Raw genomic sequence first — 19,356 nt, 5'->3', positions numbered from 1 at the left:
GTTTTACAACTACCCTTTCAAGAATTTTTGAGAGAAAAGGAAAGTTGGAGATTGGCCTATAATTAGCTAAGATAGCTGGGTCAAGTGATGGCTTGTAGCCTGAGTCCTATTGTGTCACACGCTGTCAGTGGTGCACATGTAGCCTGAGTCCTATTGTGTCACACGCTGTCAGTGGTGCACATGTAGCCTGAGTCCTATTGTGTCACACACTGTCAGTGGTGCACATGTAGCCTGAGTCCTATTGTGTCACACGTGGTCAGTGGTGCACATGTAGCCTGAGTCCAACTGTGTCACACGCGGTCAGTGGTGCACATGTTGCCTGAGTCCTATTGTGTCACACGCTGTCAGTGGTTCACATGTAGCCTGAGTCGTACTGTGTCACACGTGGTCAGTGGTTCACATGTAGCCTGAGTCGTACTGTGTCACACGCGGTCAGTGGTTCACATGTATCTTGAGTCCTATTGTGTGGCACGCGGTCAGTGGTGCACATGTAGCCTGAGTCCAATTGTGTCACACGCTGTCAGTGGTGCACATGTAGCCTGAGTCCTATTGTGTCACACACAGTCAGTGGTGCACATGTAGCCTGAGTCCTATTGTGTCACACCTGGTCAGTGGTGCACATGTAGCCTGAGTCCTATTGTGTCACACCTGGTCAGTGGTGCACATGTAGCCTGAGTCCTATTGTGTCACACGCAGTCAGTGGTGCACATGTAGCCTGAGTCCTACTGTGTCACACGCTGTCAGTGGTGCACATGTAGCCTGAGTCCTACTGTGTCACACGCTGTCAGTGGTGCACATGTAGCCTGAGTCCTACTGTGTCACACGCGGTCAGTGGTGCACATGTAGCCTGAGTCCAATTGTGTCACACGCTGTCAGTGGTGCACATGTAGCCTGAGTCCAATTGTGTCACACCTGGTCAGTGGTGCACATGTAGCCTGAGTCCTACTGTGTCACACGCTGTCAGTGGTGCACATGTAGCCTGAGTCCTACTGTGTCACACGCGGTCAGTGGTGCACATGTAGCCTGAGTCCTACTGTGTCACACGCGGTCAGTGGTGCACATGTAGCCTGAGTCCAATTGTGTCACACGCTGTCAGTGGTGCACATGTAGCCTGAGTCCTATTGTGTCACACGCTGTCAGTGGTGCACATGTAGCCTGAGTCCTATTGTGTCACACGCTGTCAGTGGTGCACATGTAGCCTGAGTCCAATTGTGTCACACCTGGTCAGTGGTGCACATGTACCCTGAGTCCTAGTGTGTCACACGCGGTCAGTGGTGCACATGTAGCCTGAGTCCTACTGTGTCACACGCGGTCAGTGGTGCACATGTAGCCTGAGTCCTACTGTGTCACACGCTGTCAGTGGTGCACATGTAGCCTGAGTCCAATTGTGTCACACCTGGTCAGTGGTGCACATGTAGCCTGAGTCCTAGTGTGTCACACGCGGTCAGTGGTGCACATGTAGCCTGAGTCCTACTGTGTCACACGCGGTCAGTGGTGCACATGTAGCCTGAGTCCTACTGTGTCACACGCGGTCAGTGGTGCACATGTAGCCTGAGTCCTACTGTGTCACACGCGGTCAGTGGTGCACATGTAGCCTGAGACCTATTGTGTCACACACAGTCAGTGGTGCACATGTAGCCTGAGTCCTATTGTGTCACACGCTGTCAGTGGTGCACATGTAGCCTGAGTCCTACTGTGTCACACGCTGTCAGTGGTGCACATGTAGCCTGAGTCCAATTGTGTCACACCTGGTCAGTGGTGCACATGTAGCCTGAGTCCTACTGTGTCACACGCTGTCAGTGGTGCACATGTAGCCTGAGTCCTACTGTGTCACACGCGGTCAGTGGTGCACATGTAGCCTGAGTCCTACTGTGTCACACGCAGTTAGTGGTGCACATGTAGCCTGAGTCCTACTGTGTCACACGCTGTCAGTGGTTCACATGTAGCCTGAGTCGTACTGTGTCACACGTGGTCAGTGGTTCACATGTAGCCTGAGTCGTACTGTGTCACACGCGGTCAGTGGTTCACATGTATCTTGAGTCCTATTGTGTGGCACGCGGTCAGTGGTGCACATGTAGCCTGAGTCCAATTGTGTCACACGCTGTCAGTGGTGCACATGTAGCCTGAGTCCTATTGTGTCACACACAGTCAGTGGTGCACATGTAGCCTGAGTCCTATTGTGTCACACCTGGTCAGTGGTGCACATGTAGCCTGAGTCCTATTGTGTCACACCTGGTCAGTGGTGCACATGTAGCCTGAGTCCTATTGTGTCACACGCAGTCAGTGGTGCACATGTAGCCTGAGTCCTACTGTGTCACACGCTGTCAGTGGTGCACATGTAGCCTGAGTCCTACTGTGTCACACGCGGTCAGTGGTGCACATGTAGCCTGAGTCCTACTGTGTCACACGCGGTCAGTGGTGCACATGTAGCCTGAGTCCAATTGTGTCACACGCTGTCAGTGGTGCACATGTAGCCTGAGTCCTATTGTGTCACACGCTGTCAGTGGTGCACATGTAGCCTGAGTCCTACTGTGTCACACGCTGTCAGTGGTGCACATGTAGCCTGAGTCCAATTGTGTCACACCTGGTCAGTGGTGCACATGTAGCCTGAGTCCTAGTGTGTCACACGCGGTCAGTGGTGCACATGTAGCCTGAGTCCTACTGTGTCACACGCGGTCAGTGGTGCACATGTAGCCTGAGTCCTACTGTGTCACACGCTGTCAGTGGTGCACATGTAGCCTGAGTCCAATTGTGTCACACCTGGTCAGTGGTGCACATGTAGCCTGAGTCCTAGTGTGTCACACGCGGTCAGTGGTGCACATGTAGCCTGAGTCCTACTGTGTCACACGCGGTCAGTGGTGCACATGTAGCCTGAGTCCTACTGTGTCACACGCGGTCAGTGGTGCACATGTAGCCTGAGTCCTATTGTGTCACACGCGGTCAGTGGTGCACATGTAGCCTGAGTCCTACTGTGTCACACGCGGTCAGTGGTTCACATGTATCTTGAGTCCTATTGTGTGGCACGCGGTCAGTGGTGCACATGTAGCCTGAGTCCAATTGTGTCACACGCTGTCAGTGGTGCACATGTAGCCTGAGTCCTATTGTGTCACACACAGTCAGTGGTGCACATGTAGCCTGAGTCCTATTGTGTCACACCTGGTCAGTGGTGCACATGTAGCCTGAGTCCTATTGTGTCACACCTGGTCAGTGGTGCACATGTAGCCTGAGTCCTATTGTGTCACACGCAGTCAGTGGTGCACATGTAGCCTGAGTCCTACTGTGTCACACGCTGTCAGTGGTGCACATGTAGCCTGAGTCCTACTGTGTCACACGCGGTCAGTGGTGCACATGTAGCCTGAGACCTATTGTGTCACACACAGTCAGTGGTGCACATGTAGCCTGAGTCCTATTGTGTCACACGCTGTCAGTGGTGCACATGTAGCCTGAGTCCTACTGTGTCACACGCTGTTAGTGGTGCACATGTAGCCTGAGTCCAATTGTGTCACACCTGGTCAGTGGTGCACATGTAGCCTGAGTCCTACTGTGTCACACGCTGTCAGTGGTGCACATGTAGCCTGAGTCCTACTGTGTCACACGCGGTCAGTGGTGCACATGTAGCCTGAGTCCTACTGTGTCACACGCGGTCAGTGGTGCACATGTAGCCTGAGTCCTACTGTGTCACACGCGGTCAGTGGTGCACATGTAGCCTGAGTCCTACTGTGTCACACGCGGTCAGTGGTGCACATGTAGCCTGAGTCCTACTGTGTCACACGCGGTCAGTGGTGCACATGTAGCCTGAGACCTATTGTGTCACACACAGTCAGTGGTGCACATGTAGCCTGAGTCCTATTGTGTCACACGCTGTCAGTGGTGCACATGTAGCCTGAGTCCTACTGTGTCACACGCTGTCAGTGGTGCACATGTAGCCTGAGTCCAATTGTGTCACACCTGGTCAGTGGTGCACATGTAGCCTGAGTCCTACTGTGTCACACGCTGTCAGTGGTGCACATGTAGCCTGAGTCCTACTGTGTCACACGCGGTCAGTGGTGCACATGTAGCCTGAGTCCTACTGTGTCACACGCAGTTAGTGGTGCACATGTAGCCTGAGTCCTACTGTGTCACACGCTGTCAGTGGTTCACATGTAGCCTGAGTCGTACTGTGTCACACGTGGTCAGTGGTTCACATGTAGCCTGAGTCGTACTGTGTCACACGCGGTCAGTGGTTCACATGTATCTTGAGTCCTATTGTGTGGCACGCGGTCAGTGGTGCACATGTAGCCTGAGTCCAATTGTGTCACACGCTGTCAGTGGTGCACATGTAGCCTGAGTCCTATTGTGTCACACACAGTCAGTGGTGCACATGTAGCCTGAGTCCTATTGTGTCACACCTGGTCAGTGGTGCACATGTAGCCTGAGTCCTATTGTGTCACACCTGGTCAGTGGTGCACATGTAGCCTGAGTCCTATTGTGTCACACGCAGTCAGTGGTGCACATGTAGCCTGAGTCCTACTGTGTCACACGCTGTCAGTGGTGCACATGTAGCCTGAGTCCTACTGTGTCACATGCTGTCAGTGGTGCACATGTAGCCTGAGTCCTACTGTGTCACACGCGGTCAGTGGTGCACATGTAGCCTGAGTCCAATTGTGTCACACGCTGTCAGTGGTGCACATGTAGCCTGAGTCCTACTGTGTCACACGCTGTCAGTGGTGCACATGTAGCCTGAGTCCAATTGTGTCACACCTGGTCAGTGGTGCACATGTAGCCTGAGTCCTACTGTGTCACACGCTGTCAGTGGTGCACATGTAGCCTGAGTCCTACTGTGTCACACGCGGTCAGTGGTGCACATGTAGCCTGAGTCCTACTGTGTCACACGCGGTCAGTGGTGCACATGTAGCCTGAGTCCTACTGTGTCACACGCGGTCAGTGGTGCACATGTAGCCTGAGTCCTACTGTGTCACACGCTGTCAGTGGTGCACATGTAGCCTGAGTCCAATTGTGTCACACCTGGTCAGTGGTGCACATGTAGCCTGAGTCCTACTGTGTCACACGCTGTCAGTGGTGCACATGTAGCCTGAGTCCAATTGTGTCACACCTGGTCAGTGGTGCACATGTAGCCTGAGTCCTACTGTGTCACACGCTGTTAGTGGTGCACATGTAGCCTGAGTCCAATTGTGTCACACCTGGTCAGTGGTGCACATGTAGCCTGAGTCCTACTGTGTCACACGCTGTCAGTGGTGCACATGTAGCCTGAGTCCTACTGTGTCACACGCGGTCAGTGGTGCACATGTAGCCTGAGTCCTACTGTGTCACACGCGGTCAGTGGTGCACATGTAGCCTGAGTCCTACTGTGTCACACGCGGTCAGTGGTGCACATGTAGCCTGAGTCCTACTGTGTCACACGCGGTCAGTGGTGCACATGTAGCCTGAGACCTATTGTGTCACACACAGTCAGTGGTGCACATGTAGCCTGAGTCCTATTGTGTCACACGCTGTCAGTGGTGCACATGTAGCCTGAGTCCTACTGTGTCACACGCTGTTAGTGGTGCACATGTAGCCTGAGTCCAATTGTGTCACACCTGGTCAGTGGTGCACATGTAGCCTGAGTCCTACTGTGTCACACGCTGTCAGTGGTGCACATGTAGCCTGAGACCTATTGTGTCACACACAGTCAGTGGTGCACATGTAGCCTGAGTCCTATTGTGTCACACGCTGTCAGTGGTGCACATGTAGCCTGAGTCCTACTGTGTCACACGCTGTCAGTGGTGCACATGTAGCCTGAGTCCAATTGTGTCACACCTGGTCAGTGGTGCACATGTAGCCTGAGTCCTACTGTGTCACACGCTGTCAGTGGTGCACATGTAGCCTGAGTCCTACTGTGTCACACGCGGTCAGTGGTGCACATGTAGCCTGAGTCCTACTGTGTCACACGCAGTTAGTGGTGCACATGTAGCCTGAGTCCTACTGTGTCACACGCAGTTAGTGGTGCACATGTAGCCTGAGTCCTACTGTGTCACACGCCGTCAGTGGTTCACATGTAGCCTGAGTCGTACTGTGTCACACGTGGTCAGTGGTTCACATGTAGCCTGAGTCGTACTGTGTCACACGCGGTCAGTGGTTCACATGTATCTTGAGTCCTATTGTGTGGCACGCGGTCAGTGGTGCACATGTAGCCTGAGTCCAATTGTGTCACACGCTGTCAGTGGTGCACATGTAGCCTGAGTCCTATTGTGTCACACACAGTCAGTGGTGCACATGTAGCCTGAGTCCTATTGTGTCACACCTGGTCAGTGGTGCACATGTAGCCTGAGTCCTATTGTGTCACACCTGGTCAGTGGTGCACATGTAGCCTGAGTCCTATTGTGTCACACGCAGTCAGTGGTGCACATGTAGCCTGAGTCCTACTGTGTCACACGCTGTCAGTGGTGCACATGTAGCCTGAGTCCTACTGTGTCACACGCTGTCAGTGGTGCACATGTAGCCTGAGTCCTACTGTGTCACACGCGGTCAGTGGTGCACATGTAGCCTGAGTCCAATTGTGTCACACGCTGTCAGTAGTGCACATGTAGCCTGAGTCCTACTGTGTCACACGCTGTCAGTGGTGCACATGTAGCCTGAGTCCAATTGTGTCACACCTGGGCAGTGGTGCACATGTAGCCTGAGTCCTACTGTGTCACACGCTGTCAGTGGTGCACATGTAGCCTGAGTCCTACTGTGTCACACGCGGTCAGTGGTGCACATGTAGCCTGAGTCCTACTGTGTCACACGCGGTCAGTGGTGCACATGTAGCCTGAGTCCAATTGTGTCACACGCTGTCAGTGGTGCACATGTAGCCTGAGTCCTATTGTGTCACACGCTGTCAGTGGTGCACATGTAGCCTGAGTCCTACTGTGTCACACGCTGTCAGTGGTGCACATGTAGCCTGAGTCCAATTGTGTCACACCTGGTCAGTGGTGCACATGTAGCCTGAGTCCTAGTGTGTCACACGCGGTCAGTGGTGCACATGTAGCCTGAGTCCTACTGTGTCACACGCTGTCAGTGGTGCACATGTAGCCTGAGTCCTACTGTGTCACACGCTGTCAGTGGTGCACATGTAGCCTGAGTCCAATTGTGTCACACCTGGTCAGTGGTGCACATGTAGCCTGAGTCCTAGTGTGTCACACGCGGTCAGTGGTGCACATGTAGCCTGAGTCCTACTGTGTCACACGCGGTCAGTGGTGCACATGTAGCCTGAGTCCTACTGTGTCACACGCGGTCAGTGGTGCACATGTAGCCTGAGTCCTACTGTGTCACACGCGGTCAGTGGTGCACATGTAGCCTGAGACCTATTGTGTCACACACAGTCAGTGGTGCACATGTAGCCTGAGTCCTATTGTGTCACACGCTGTCAGTGGTGCACATGTAGCCTGAGTCCTACTGTGTCACACGCTGTCAGTGGTGCACATGTAGCCTGAGTCCAATTGTGTCACACCTGGTCAGTGGTGCACACGTAGCCTGAGTCCTACTGTGTCACACGCTGTCAGTGGTGCACATGTAGCCTGAGTCCTACTGTGTCACACGCGGTCAGTGGTGCACATGTAGCCTGAGTCCTACTGTGTCACACGCAGTTAGTGGTGCACATGTAGCCTGAGTCCTACTGTGTCACACGCGGCCAGTGGTGCACATGTAGCCTGAGTCCAATTGTGTCACACGCTGTCAGTGGTGCACATGTAGCCTGAGTCCTACTGTGTCACACGCTGTCAGTGGTGCACATGTAGCCTGAGTCCTACTGTGTCACACGCTGTCAGTGGTGCACATGTAGCCTGAGTCCAATTGTGTCACACACTGTCAGTGGTGCACATGTAGCCTGAGTCCTACTGTGTCACACGCTGTCAGTGGTGCACATGTAGCCTGAGTCCTACTGTGTCACACGCTGTCAGTGGTGCACATGTAGCCTGAGTCCTACTGTGTCACACGCTGTCAGTGGTGCACATGTAGCCTGAGTCCTACTGTGTCACACGCGGTCAGTGGTGCACATGTAGCCTGAGTCCAATTGTGTCACACGCTGTCAGTGGTGCACATGTAGCCTGAGTCCTACTGTGTCACACGCTGTCAGTGGTGCACATGTAGCCTGAGTCCAATTGTGTCACACCTGGTCAGTGGTGCACATGTAGCCTGAGTCCTACTGTGTCACACGCTGTCAGTGGTGCACATGTAGCCTGAGTCCTACTGTGTCACACGCGGTCAGTGGTGCACATGTAGCCTGAGTCCTACTGTGTCACACGCAGTCAGTGGTGCACATGTAGCCTGAGTCCAATTGTGTCACACGCTGTCAGTGGTGCACATGTAGCCTGAGTCCTATTGTGTCACACGCTGTCAGTGGTGCACATGTAGCCTGAGTCCTACTGTGTCACACGCTGTCAGTGGTGCACATGTAGCCTGAGTCCAATTGTGTCACACCTGGTCAGTGGTGCACATGTAGCCTGAGTCCTAGTGTGTCACACGCGGTCAGTGGTGCACATGTAGCCTGAGTCCTACTGTGTCACACGCGGTCAGTGGTGCACATGTAGCCTGAGTCCTACTGTGTCACACGCTGTCAGTGGTGCACATGTAGCCTGAGTCCAATTGTGTCACACCTGGTCAGTGGTGCACATGTAGCCTGAGTCCTAGTGTGTCACACGCGGTCAGTGGTGCACATGTAGCCTGAGTCCTACTGTGTCACACGCGGTCAGTGGTGCACATGTAGCCTGAGTCCTACTGTGTCACACGCGGTCAGTGGTGCACATGTAGCCTGAGTCCTACTGTGTCACACGCGGTCAGTGGTGCACATGTAGCCTGAGACCTATTGTGTCACACACAGTCAGTGGTGCACATGTAGCCTGAGTCCTATTGTGTCACACGCTGTCAGTGGTGCACATGTAGCCTGAGTCCTACTGTGTCACACGTTGTCAGTGGTGCACATGTAGCCTGAGTCCAATTGTGTCACACCTGGTCAGTGGTGCACATGTAGCCTGAGTCCTACTGTGTCACACGCTGTCAGTGGTGCACATGTAGCCTGAGTCCTACTGTGTCACACGCGGTCAGTGGTGCACATGTAGCCTGAGTCCTACTGTGTCACACGCAGTTAGTGGTGCACATGTAGCCTGAGTCCTACTGTGTCACACGCGGCCAGTGGTGCACATGTAGCCTGAGTCCAATTGTGTCACACGCTGTCAGTGGTGCACATGTAGCCTGAGTCCTACTGTGTCACACGCTGTCAGTGGTGCACATGTAGCCTGAGTCCTACTGTGTCACACGCTGTCAGTGGTGCACATGTAGCCTGAGTCCAATTGTGTCACACACTGTCAGTGGTGCACATGTAGCCTGAGTCCTACTGTGTCACACGCTGTCAGTGGTGCACATGTAGCCTGAGTCCTACTGTGTCACACGCAGTCAGTGGTGCACATGTAGCCTGAGTCCTACTGTGTCACACGCGGTCAGTGGTGCACATGTAGCCTGAGTCCAATTGTGTCACACGCTGTCAGTGGTGCACATGTAGCCTGAGTCCTACTGTGTCACTCGCTGTCAGTGGTGCACATGTAGCCTGAGTCCTACTGTGTCACACGCTGTCAGTGGTGCACATGTAGCCTGAGTCCAATTGTGTCACACTGTCAGTGGTGCACATGTAGCCTGAGTCCTACTGTGTCACACGCTGTCAGTGGTGCACATGTAGCCTGAGCCCTATTGTGTCACACGCGGTCAGTGGTGCACATGTAGCCTGAGTCCTACTGTGTCACACGCTGTCAGTGGTGCACATGTAGCCTGAGCCCTATTGTGTCACACGCGGTCAGTGGTGCACATGTAGCCTGAGTCCTACTGTGTCACACGCGGTCAGTGGTGCACATGTAGCCTGAGCCCTATTGTGTCACACACGGTCAGTGGTGCACATGTAGCCTGAGTCCAATTGTGTCACACGCTGTCAGTGGTGCACATGTAGCCTGAGTCCTACTGTGTCACACACTGTCAGTGGTGCACATGTAGCTTGAGTCCTACTGTGTCACACGCTGTCAGTGGTGCACATGTAGCTTGACAAACTCTTCAAATACAGAAAATACACTGTACTCAACTTCAGACCAGGTTTTTGGTAGTTCAAGGTACAAACTGGATTATATGATATCACTACACCAGGACAGTGCCTAACCTCACCACATTTTTAGACCATCATGCCCATGGAGACACACACCAGCATGCCATTACTTAGTATCAATGTGACATGAGCTCTTGGACTGAAAACATTGGATGCAAATGACCTATCACGCCTTTGTTGCACTGTGCCGGGTGGAAGATAGGGTCCACTCAGCTGTGCCGGGTGGAACCAGAGGCAGTTTCTGTAAGACTGCAAGGGAAGTTCAGCTTCCCCTAAAAATTCAAATAAATAAATAAATAAATAAATAAATAAATAAATAAAATAAAATAAATGTCAAATATGTCAAAAATATGTAAAAAATAGGGGAAACCGGGGCACATTGAATAGGTAACTATATCTGCAAAACTACATATATATTTGCAGCAGTTATGCCATATTTTTATGCATAAAGACATCCTCCTGATAAATTAGTGTCTTGTTTTTGGATACATTAAGGGTAAAACTAAGTGGCAAGTGAAGTCGTTTTTTTTCTATCAAAAGTAAATTTTGTGGATGTCAGTGTCTTTGTATTTATTTGTCACAACAGAGGAAATATGGCCCAAAAACTTGTTCTTAGTTCGAAGACTACCCCGTCCAACTGATGAGTATGTGTTATGTCTTCTCCAGACTATTAGCTATTTGGTAACATGACTCGTGTATGTCACATGCACCCGGGCCACAGTGAATCAGTCTAGAAAGTGATTTACTAAGCCCCAGTATCAAGTGGATGACAAATATTACTTGTTGAAGCGTATACATTTATTTTTCCATTAATTATTTCTATAATTTCTGTATATAAACATCTGTTTTGATGTTTGAACAGAAATGACAGTTGCATTTTTAATAGTTTCTAAAGGACTTATATCACTATAAGACACTCACACATCACATAGCTGGTTTGCTGTAGTTTGTATATGCATCAGCATATATTTAATAATCTTGAAGAAATTTTTATAATCATGTGTTTTTTCATTATATTCTAAGTTGATTCACTGTGCCCCATGAATTAGTGTCCAGGGCAGAGTGAATCAAACATTCTAAAATCGATTTTAAACACCTGTAAATTACACTTGGGTTGACATAACACAGCCTTATAAACAATAACTTGCTGTATTAAATCCACAACAGAATGATCTCAATGACCTTTATGCTGCCACAAAACAGCATTTCTGATCCACTGGGCCCCGGCTTCCCCTACTGTTATAATTTAATTGACTAGAAATGCGTTGAAACACGTTCATCTTGAAGACGAGTTCGTTCAGTTCGTTCAGAACTACTTATCACAAATCGATTGACTCTATTTTATAAACTTCTCATAATTTTTTTCTCATCCGGTCTGTGCTCAGTGTATTTTCCTATAGAAACTGAGCAGAACTGTCTGGAAAGGTTTTTTCATTGCCACGAAACACGACGGTTATTGGATAAAGCCACGATTTTGTCCCGCCCCCGGACGCGCCCGGATGCTGAGTGTCTCTCGGGGTGAATGGAGCTGTGGGCGGGCCTGGACGTTGGAGTTCTGCACAATGATTGGATGATCAGTCGAAAGGCTCAATCCTGTTTTGATTGTCAGCTGTAGGAACGTGAGAATTAGTTTGCACATTTTTGCGTATTTATGCATTTTTAAATTTATGCCAAAGTGTTTTGCGTGCGCTATAAATCAGTCTGTTTTAAAGGTGCACACTGGATTAGACGTTATGTGAGAAGATCTCGTGAGCTACTCTCTGCTTCGTTCTTCAGTAAGTGTTTTAAAAGTTGTCGCACGTTAATTAGCATCCTGTTTCGCAACGCAACATCAAAGTATTCACAATTATAAGTATATCCGGGCATATACGGTAATAAATAGTGGTTGCTGAGATATTTTATTCATGAAAATTAGTGACGGAGAAACCGAAGCTTTTTGAACCACTGAATCAATAAGAAGCAATGGTTCAGTGTTTTGAAGCTTTTGATACAATTAGATATGGCGACATCTGTTGGCCAATCTTTAAAATAACATGAAACAGACTTACGTACGTTTAATAATAAAGGTTTTATGTGCTTCTTGAAATTTTGGTTGATGTTTTTGTTTAAAAACAATAATATTCTTGTTATTCTTGTTGTCTCTTTGTCTGCTCCCATGTTTTCACTCAGGGTCACAACAGCAGATCCAAGGTGGACCTCCTGCATCCACAGGTGCACCTGTGGATTTGGCACAAGTTTTACACCGGATCCCCTTCCTGACGCAACTCCACATTACATGGAGAAATGTGGCAGGGGTGGGGTTTGAACCGGGAACCTTCCACAGTGAAACCATGCACATTTTAAATTTGTTTTTTAATTCTTAATAATTTGTTTAATTTTTGTAATTGTACCATCATAAAATACTGTATGTAATGGAGATATAAATTGTGAAATGCTTGTGCAGCTAGGGACTGTTATGACCATTTTACATATAAATTGACAAATTTTATGCCGACAGTGAGCTTCCCGTCTTTGACAGACCAGCGGCCGCCACTGGTGGAAACTGGTGTGAGGTGCCGGATGGAAGGTGGTGTCTTCTGTGTGTGAATGGACTTCATGTATATCTCACGCTCCGCCCTCAGGCAGGATACAGTGACCATGTTCAGAGAGACCTGCTGGATGCCCTGCTGCGAGCCAAGAGCAGTGCAGAGAACAACAACACTGCCGGAGTCAGCGCCGGGGCAGTGGGTCTGACCGACGACCACGTCCTCATGACTGTGGGAGACATCTTTGGAGCTGGAGTAGAAACCACCACCACAGTGCTCAAATGGGCTGTAGCCTACCTGATCCACCACCCGCAGGTAAGGTCCAACCCCGGACACTGTGCACAGCATTCAGGAGACCAGATCTTCTAACACACCGCGTGGTTTTGTGTTCAGGTGCAGTGCTCCATTCAGGAGGAGCTTGACAGAAAGGTGGGCGGGGACCGGAGCCCCCAGCTCAGTGACCGAGGCAGTCTGCCCTACCTGGAGGCAACCATCAGGGAGGTGTTACGGATTCGGCCTGTAGCCCCTCTGCTCATCCCTCACGTGGCTTTGAAGGACACCAGGTACCTGTAAAAACCTCACTGTGGAGCTGGGAATAAAAATCTGCTCATTCTGAATATCAGATGAAGCATCTGTACTGAGACCTTGCTGTCCACACACAATCACAAACAAACACAATCACAAACAAATAAACACAATCACAAACAAACACAAAATAAACACAAATCACAAACACAATCACAAACAAATAAACACAATCACGAACAAATAAACACAATCACAAACAAACACAAAATAAACACAATCACAAACACAAAATAAACACAATCACAAACAAACACAAAATAAACACAATCACAAACAAACACAAAATAAACACAAATCACAAACAAACACAAAATAAACACAATCACAAACAAATAAACACAATCACAAACAAATAAACACAATCACAAACAAATAAACACAATCACAAACAAATAAACACAATCACAAACAAACACAAAATAAACACAATCACGAACAAATAAACACAATCACAAACAAACACAAAATAAACACAATCACAAACAAACACAAAATAAACACAAATCACAAACAAACACAAAATAAACACAATCACAAACAAACACAAAATAAACACAAATCACAAACAAACACAAAATAAACACAAATCACAAACAAATAAACACAAATCACAAACAAATAAACACAATCACAAACAAATAAACACAATCACAAACAAATAAACACAATCACAAACAAATAAACACAATCACAAACAAATAAACACAATCACAAACAAACACAAAATAAACACAATCACAAACAAACACAAAATAAACACAATCACAAACAAACACAATCACAAACAAACACAATCACAAACAAACACAAAATAAACACAATCACAAACAAACACAATCACAAACAAACACAATCACAAACAAATAAACACAATCACGAACAAAATAAATCAAATCAAAATCAAATCAATTTCATTTATATAGCGCCAAATCACAACAAACAGTTGCCCCAAGGTGCTTTATATTGTAAGGCAAGGCCATACAATAATTATGTAAAACCCCAACGGTCAAAACGACCCCCTGTGAGCAAGCACTTGGCTACAGTGGGAAGGAAAAACTCCCTTTTAACAGGAAGAAACCTCCAGCAGAACCAGGCTCAGGGAGGGGCAGTCTTCTGCTGGGACTGGTTGGGGCTGAGGGAGAGAACCAGGAAAAAGACATGCTGTGGAGGGGAGCAGAGATCGATCACTAATGATTAAATGCAGAGTGGTGCATACAGAGCAAAAAGAGAAAGAAACAGTGCATCATGGGAACCCCCCAGCAGTCTACGTCTATAGCAGCATAACTAAGGAATGGTTCAGGGTCACCTGATCCAGCCCTAACTATAAGCTTTAGCAAAAAGGAAAGTTTTAAGCCTAATCTTAAAAGTAGAGAGGGTGTCTGTCTCCCTGATCTGAATTGGGAGCTGGTTCCACAGGAGAGGAGCCTGAAAGCTGAAGGCTCTGCCTCCCATTCTACTCTTACAAACCCTAGGAACTACAAGTAAGCCTGCAGTCTGAGAGCGAAGCGCTCTATTGGGGTGATATGGTACTACGAGGTCCCTAAGATAAGATGGGACCTGATTATTCAAAACCTTATAAGTAAGAAGAAGAATTTTAAATTCTATTCTAGAATTAACAGGAAGCCAATGAAGAGAGGCCAATATGGGTGAGATATGCTCTCTCCTTCTAGTCCCCGTCAGTACTCTAGCTGCAGCATTTTGAATTAACTGAAGGCTTTTTAGGGAACTTTTAGGACAACCTGATAATAATGAATTACAATAGTCCAGCCTAGAGGAAATAAATGCATGAATTAGTTTTTCAGCATCACTCTGAGACAAGACCTTTCTGATTTTAGAGATATTGCGTAAATGCAAAAAAGCAGTCCTACATATTTGTTTAATATGCGCTTTGAATGACATATCCTGATCAAAAATGACTCCAAGATTTCTCACAGTATTACTAGAGGTCAGGGTAATGCCATCCAGAGTAAGGATCTGGTTAGACACCATGTTTCTAAGATTTGTGGGGCCAAGTACAATAACTTCAGTTTTAGCTGAGTTTAAAAGCAGGAAATTAGAGGTCATCCATGTCTTTATGTCTGTAAGACAATCCTGCAGTTTAGCTAATTGGTGTGTGTCCTCTGGCTTCATGGATAGATAAAGCTGGGTATCATCTGCGTAACAATGAAAATTTAAGCAATACCGTCTAATAATACTGCCTAAGGGAAGCATGTATAAAGTGAATAAAATTGGTCCTAGCACAGAACCTTGTGGAACTCCATAATTAACTTTAGTCTGTGAAGAAGTTTCCCCATTTACATGAACAAATTGTAATCTATTAGACAGATATGATTCAAACCACCGCAGCGCAGTGCCTTTAATACCTATGGCATGCTCTAATCTCTGTAATAAAATTTTATGGTCAACAGTATCAAAAGCAGCACTGAGGTCTAACAGAACAAGCACAGAGATGAGTCCACTGTCCGAGGCCATAAGAAGATCATTTGTAACCTTCACTAATGCTGTTTCTGTGCTATGATGAATTCTAAAACCTGACTGAAACTCTTCAAATAGACCATTCCTCTGCAGATGATCAGTTAGCTGTTTTACAACTACCCTTTCAAGAATTTTTGAGAGAAAAGGAAGGTTGGAGATTGGCCTATAATTAGCTAAGATAGCTGGGTCAAGTGATGGCTTTTTAAGTAATGGTTTAATTACTGCCACCTTAAAAGCCTGTGGTACATAGCCAACTAACAAAGATAGATTGATCATATTTAAGATCGAAGCATTAAATAATGGTAGGGCTTCCTTGAGCAGCCTGGTAGGAATGGGGTCTAATAAACATGTTGATGGTTTGGATGAAGTAACTAATGAAAATAACTCAGACAGAACAATCGGAGAGAAAGAGTCTAACCAAATACCGGCATCACTGAAAGCAGCCAAAGATAACGATACGTCTTTGGGATGGTTATGAGTAATTTTTTCTCTAATAGTTAAAATTTTGTTAGCAAAGAAAGTCATGAAGTCATTACTAGTTAAAGTTAATGGTATACTCAGCTCAATAGAGCTCTGACTCTTTGTCAGCCTGGCTACAGTGCTGAAAAGAAACCTGGGGTTGTTCTTATTTTCTTCAATTAGTGATGAGTAGTAAGATGTCCTAGCTTTACGGAGGGCTTTTTTATAGAGCAACAGACTCTTTTTCCAGGCTAAGTGAAGATCTTCTAAATTAGTGAGACGCCATTTCCTCTCCAACTTACGGGTTATCTGCTTTAAGCTGCGAGTTTGTGAGTTATACCACGGAGTCAGGCACTTCTGATTTAAGGCTCTCTTTTTCAGAGGAGCTACAGCATCCAAAGTTGTCCTCAATGAGGATATAAAACTATTGACGAGATACTCTATCTCACTCACAGAGTTTAGGTAGCTACTCTGCCCTGTGTTGGTATATGGCATTGGAGAACATAAAGAAGGAATCATATCCTTAAACCTAGTTACAGTGCTTTCTGAAAGACTTCTACTGTAATGAAACTTATTCCCCACTACTGGGTAGTCCATCAGAGTAAATGTAAATGTTATTAAGAAATGATCAGACAGAAGGGGGTTTTCAGGAAATACTGTTAAGTCTTCAATTTCCATACCATAAGTCAGAACAAGATCTAAGGTATGATTAAAGTGGTGGGTGGACTCATTTACATTTTGAGCAAAGCCAATCGAGTCTAACAATAGATTAAATGCAGTGTTGAGGCTGTCATTCTCAGCATCTGTGTGGATGTTAAAATCGCCCACTATAATTATCTTATCTGAGCTAAGCACTAAGTCAGACAAAAGGTCCGAAAAGTCACAGAGAAACTCACAGTAACGACCAGGTGGATGATAGATAATAACAAATAAAACTGGTTTTTGGGACTTCCAATTTGGATGGACAAGACTAAGAGACAAGCTTTCAAATGAATTAAAGCTCTGTCTGGTTGATTAATTAATAAGCTGGAATGGAAGATTGCTGCTAATCCTCCGCCTCGGCCCGTGCTACGAGCGTTCCGGCAGTTAGTGTGACTCTGGGGTGTTGACTCATTTAAACTAACATATTCATCCTGCTGTAACCAGGTTTCTGTAAGGCAGAATAAATCAATATGTTGATCCATTATTATATCATTTACTAACAGGGACTTAGAAGAGAGAGATCTAATGTTTAATAGACCACATTTAACTGTTTTAGTCTGTGGTGCAGTTGAAGGTGCTATATTATTTTTTCTTTTTGAATTTTTATGCTTAAATAGATTTTTGCTGGTTATTGGTGGTCTGGGAGCAGGCACCTTCTCTACGGGGATGGGGTAATGAGGGGATGGCAGGGGGAGAGAAGCTGCAGAGAGGTGTGTAAGACTACAACTCTGCTTCCTGGTCCCAACCCTGGATAGTCACAGTTTGGAGGATTTAAGAAAATTGGCCAGATTTCTAGAAATGAGAGCTGCTCCATCCAAAGTGGGATGGATGCCGTCTCTCCTAACAAGACCAGGTTTTCCCCAGAAGCTTTGCCAATTATCTATGAAGCCCGCCTCATTTTTGGACACCGCTCAGACAGCCAGCAATTCAAGGAGAACATGCGGCTAAACATGTCACTCCTGGTCCGATTGGGGAGGGGCCCAGAGAAAACTACAGAGTCCGACATTGTTTTTGCAAAGTTACACACCGATTCAATATTAATTTTAGTGACCTCCGATTGGCGTAACTGGGTGTCATTACTGCCGACGTGAATTAAAATCTTACCAAATTTACGCTTAGCCTTAGCCAGCAGTTTCAAATTTCCTTCAATGTCGCCTGCTCTGGCCCCCGGAAGACATTTGACTATGGTTGCTGGTGTCGCTAACTTCACATTTCTCAAAACAGAGTCGCCAATAACCAGAGTTTGATCCTCAGCGGGTGTGTCGCCGAGTGGGGAAAAACGGTTAGAGATGTGAACGGGTTGGCGGTGTACACGGGGCTTCTGTTTAGGACTACGCTTCCTCCTCACAGTCACCCAGTCGGCCTGCTTTCCTGGCTGCTCGGGATCTGCTGGGAGGGAACTAACGGCGGCTAAGCTACCTTGGTCCGCACCGACTACAGGGGCCTGGCTAGCTGTAGGATTTTCCAAGGTGCGGAGCCGAGTCTCCAATTCACCCAGCCTGGCCTCCAAAGCTATGAATAAGCTACACTTATTACAAGTACCATTACTGCTAAAGGAGGCCGAGGAATAACTAAACATTTCACACCCAGAGCAGAAAAGTGCGGGAGAGACAGGAGAAGCCGCCATGCTCAACCGGCTAAGAGCTAGTAGCTGCGCTAAGCTAGCAGATTCCTAAAAACACACAAAGTGAATAATGTGTAAATAATTTAGAGGTGATTCAGCAGAGGGAGTGCTTTAGTTAAGGCACGTGAAGATTACACTGTGAAACAAATCGTTATCTAGTTAACTAGATCAATCTAACTGCACAGATTAAACAGCTAACAGATACAGCAAAACACCGCTGTGCTCCGGAACAGGAAGTGATACAATACCGCAGTGAGAGCCAACCACCAGTGATTCAAGGAGAGGTTCAATAAACACAATCACAAACAAACAAACACAAATCACAAACAAACAAACACAAATCACAAACACCAATCACAAACAAATAAACACAATCACAAACACACAATCACAAACACACAATCACAAACACACAATCACAAACACACAATCACAAACACACAATCACAAACACAAATCACAAATAAACACAATCACAAACACAAATCACAAATAAACACAATCACAAACACAAATCACAAATAAACACAATCACAAACACAATCACAAATAAACACAATCACAAACACAAATAAACACAATCACAAATCACAAACACACAAATAAACACAAACACAAATCACAAACACAATCACAAACACACAAATAAACACAAACACAAATCACAAACACAATCACAAACACACAAATAAACACAAACACAAATCACAAACACAATCACAAACACACAAATAAACACAAACACAAATCACAAACACAAATAAACACAATCACAAATCACAAACACAATCACAAATCACAAACATAAACACAAATCACAAACACAAACACAAATAAACACAAACACAATCACAAACACAAATAAACACAAACACAAATCA

General features: G+C 46.9%; 1 protein-coding gene across 1 annotated transcript in view; it reads left to right on the top strand.

Annotated features, from left to right (window-relative positions):
- The window catches only part of LOC117523223 (steroid 17-alpha-hydroxylase/17,20 lyase), a 57,833-nt gene that overhangs the window by 32,008 nt on the left and 6,469 nt on the right, over positions 1-19,356 (top strand). Inside the window, exons 5-6 of the mRNA XM_034184676.1 lie at positions 12,724-12,942; positions 13,021-13,190. Of these exons, the coding sequence (XP_034040567.1) occupies positions 12,724-12,942; positions 13,021-13,190 (389 nt within the window). The remainder of the gene's footprint in view (positions 1-12,723; positions 12,943-13,020; positions 13,191-19,356) is intronic.

The sequence above is a fragment of the Thalassophryne amazonica genome, chromosome 13 (genome assembly GCF_902500255.1).
Source record: "Thalassophryne amazonica chromosome 13, fThaAma1.1, whole genome shotgun sequence".
NCBI lineage: Eukaryota > Metazoa > Chordata > Actinopteri > Batrachoidiformes > Batrachoididae > Thalassophryne > Thalassophryne amazonica.
Note: the sequence above shows the minus strand (reverse complement) of the source record. Positions and strands in the feature narration are given on the sequence as shown.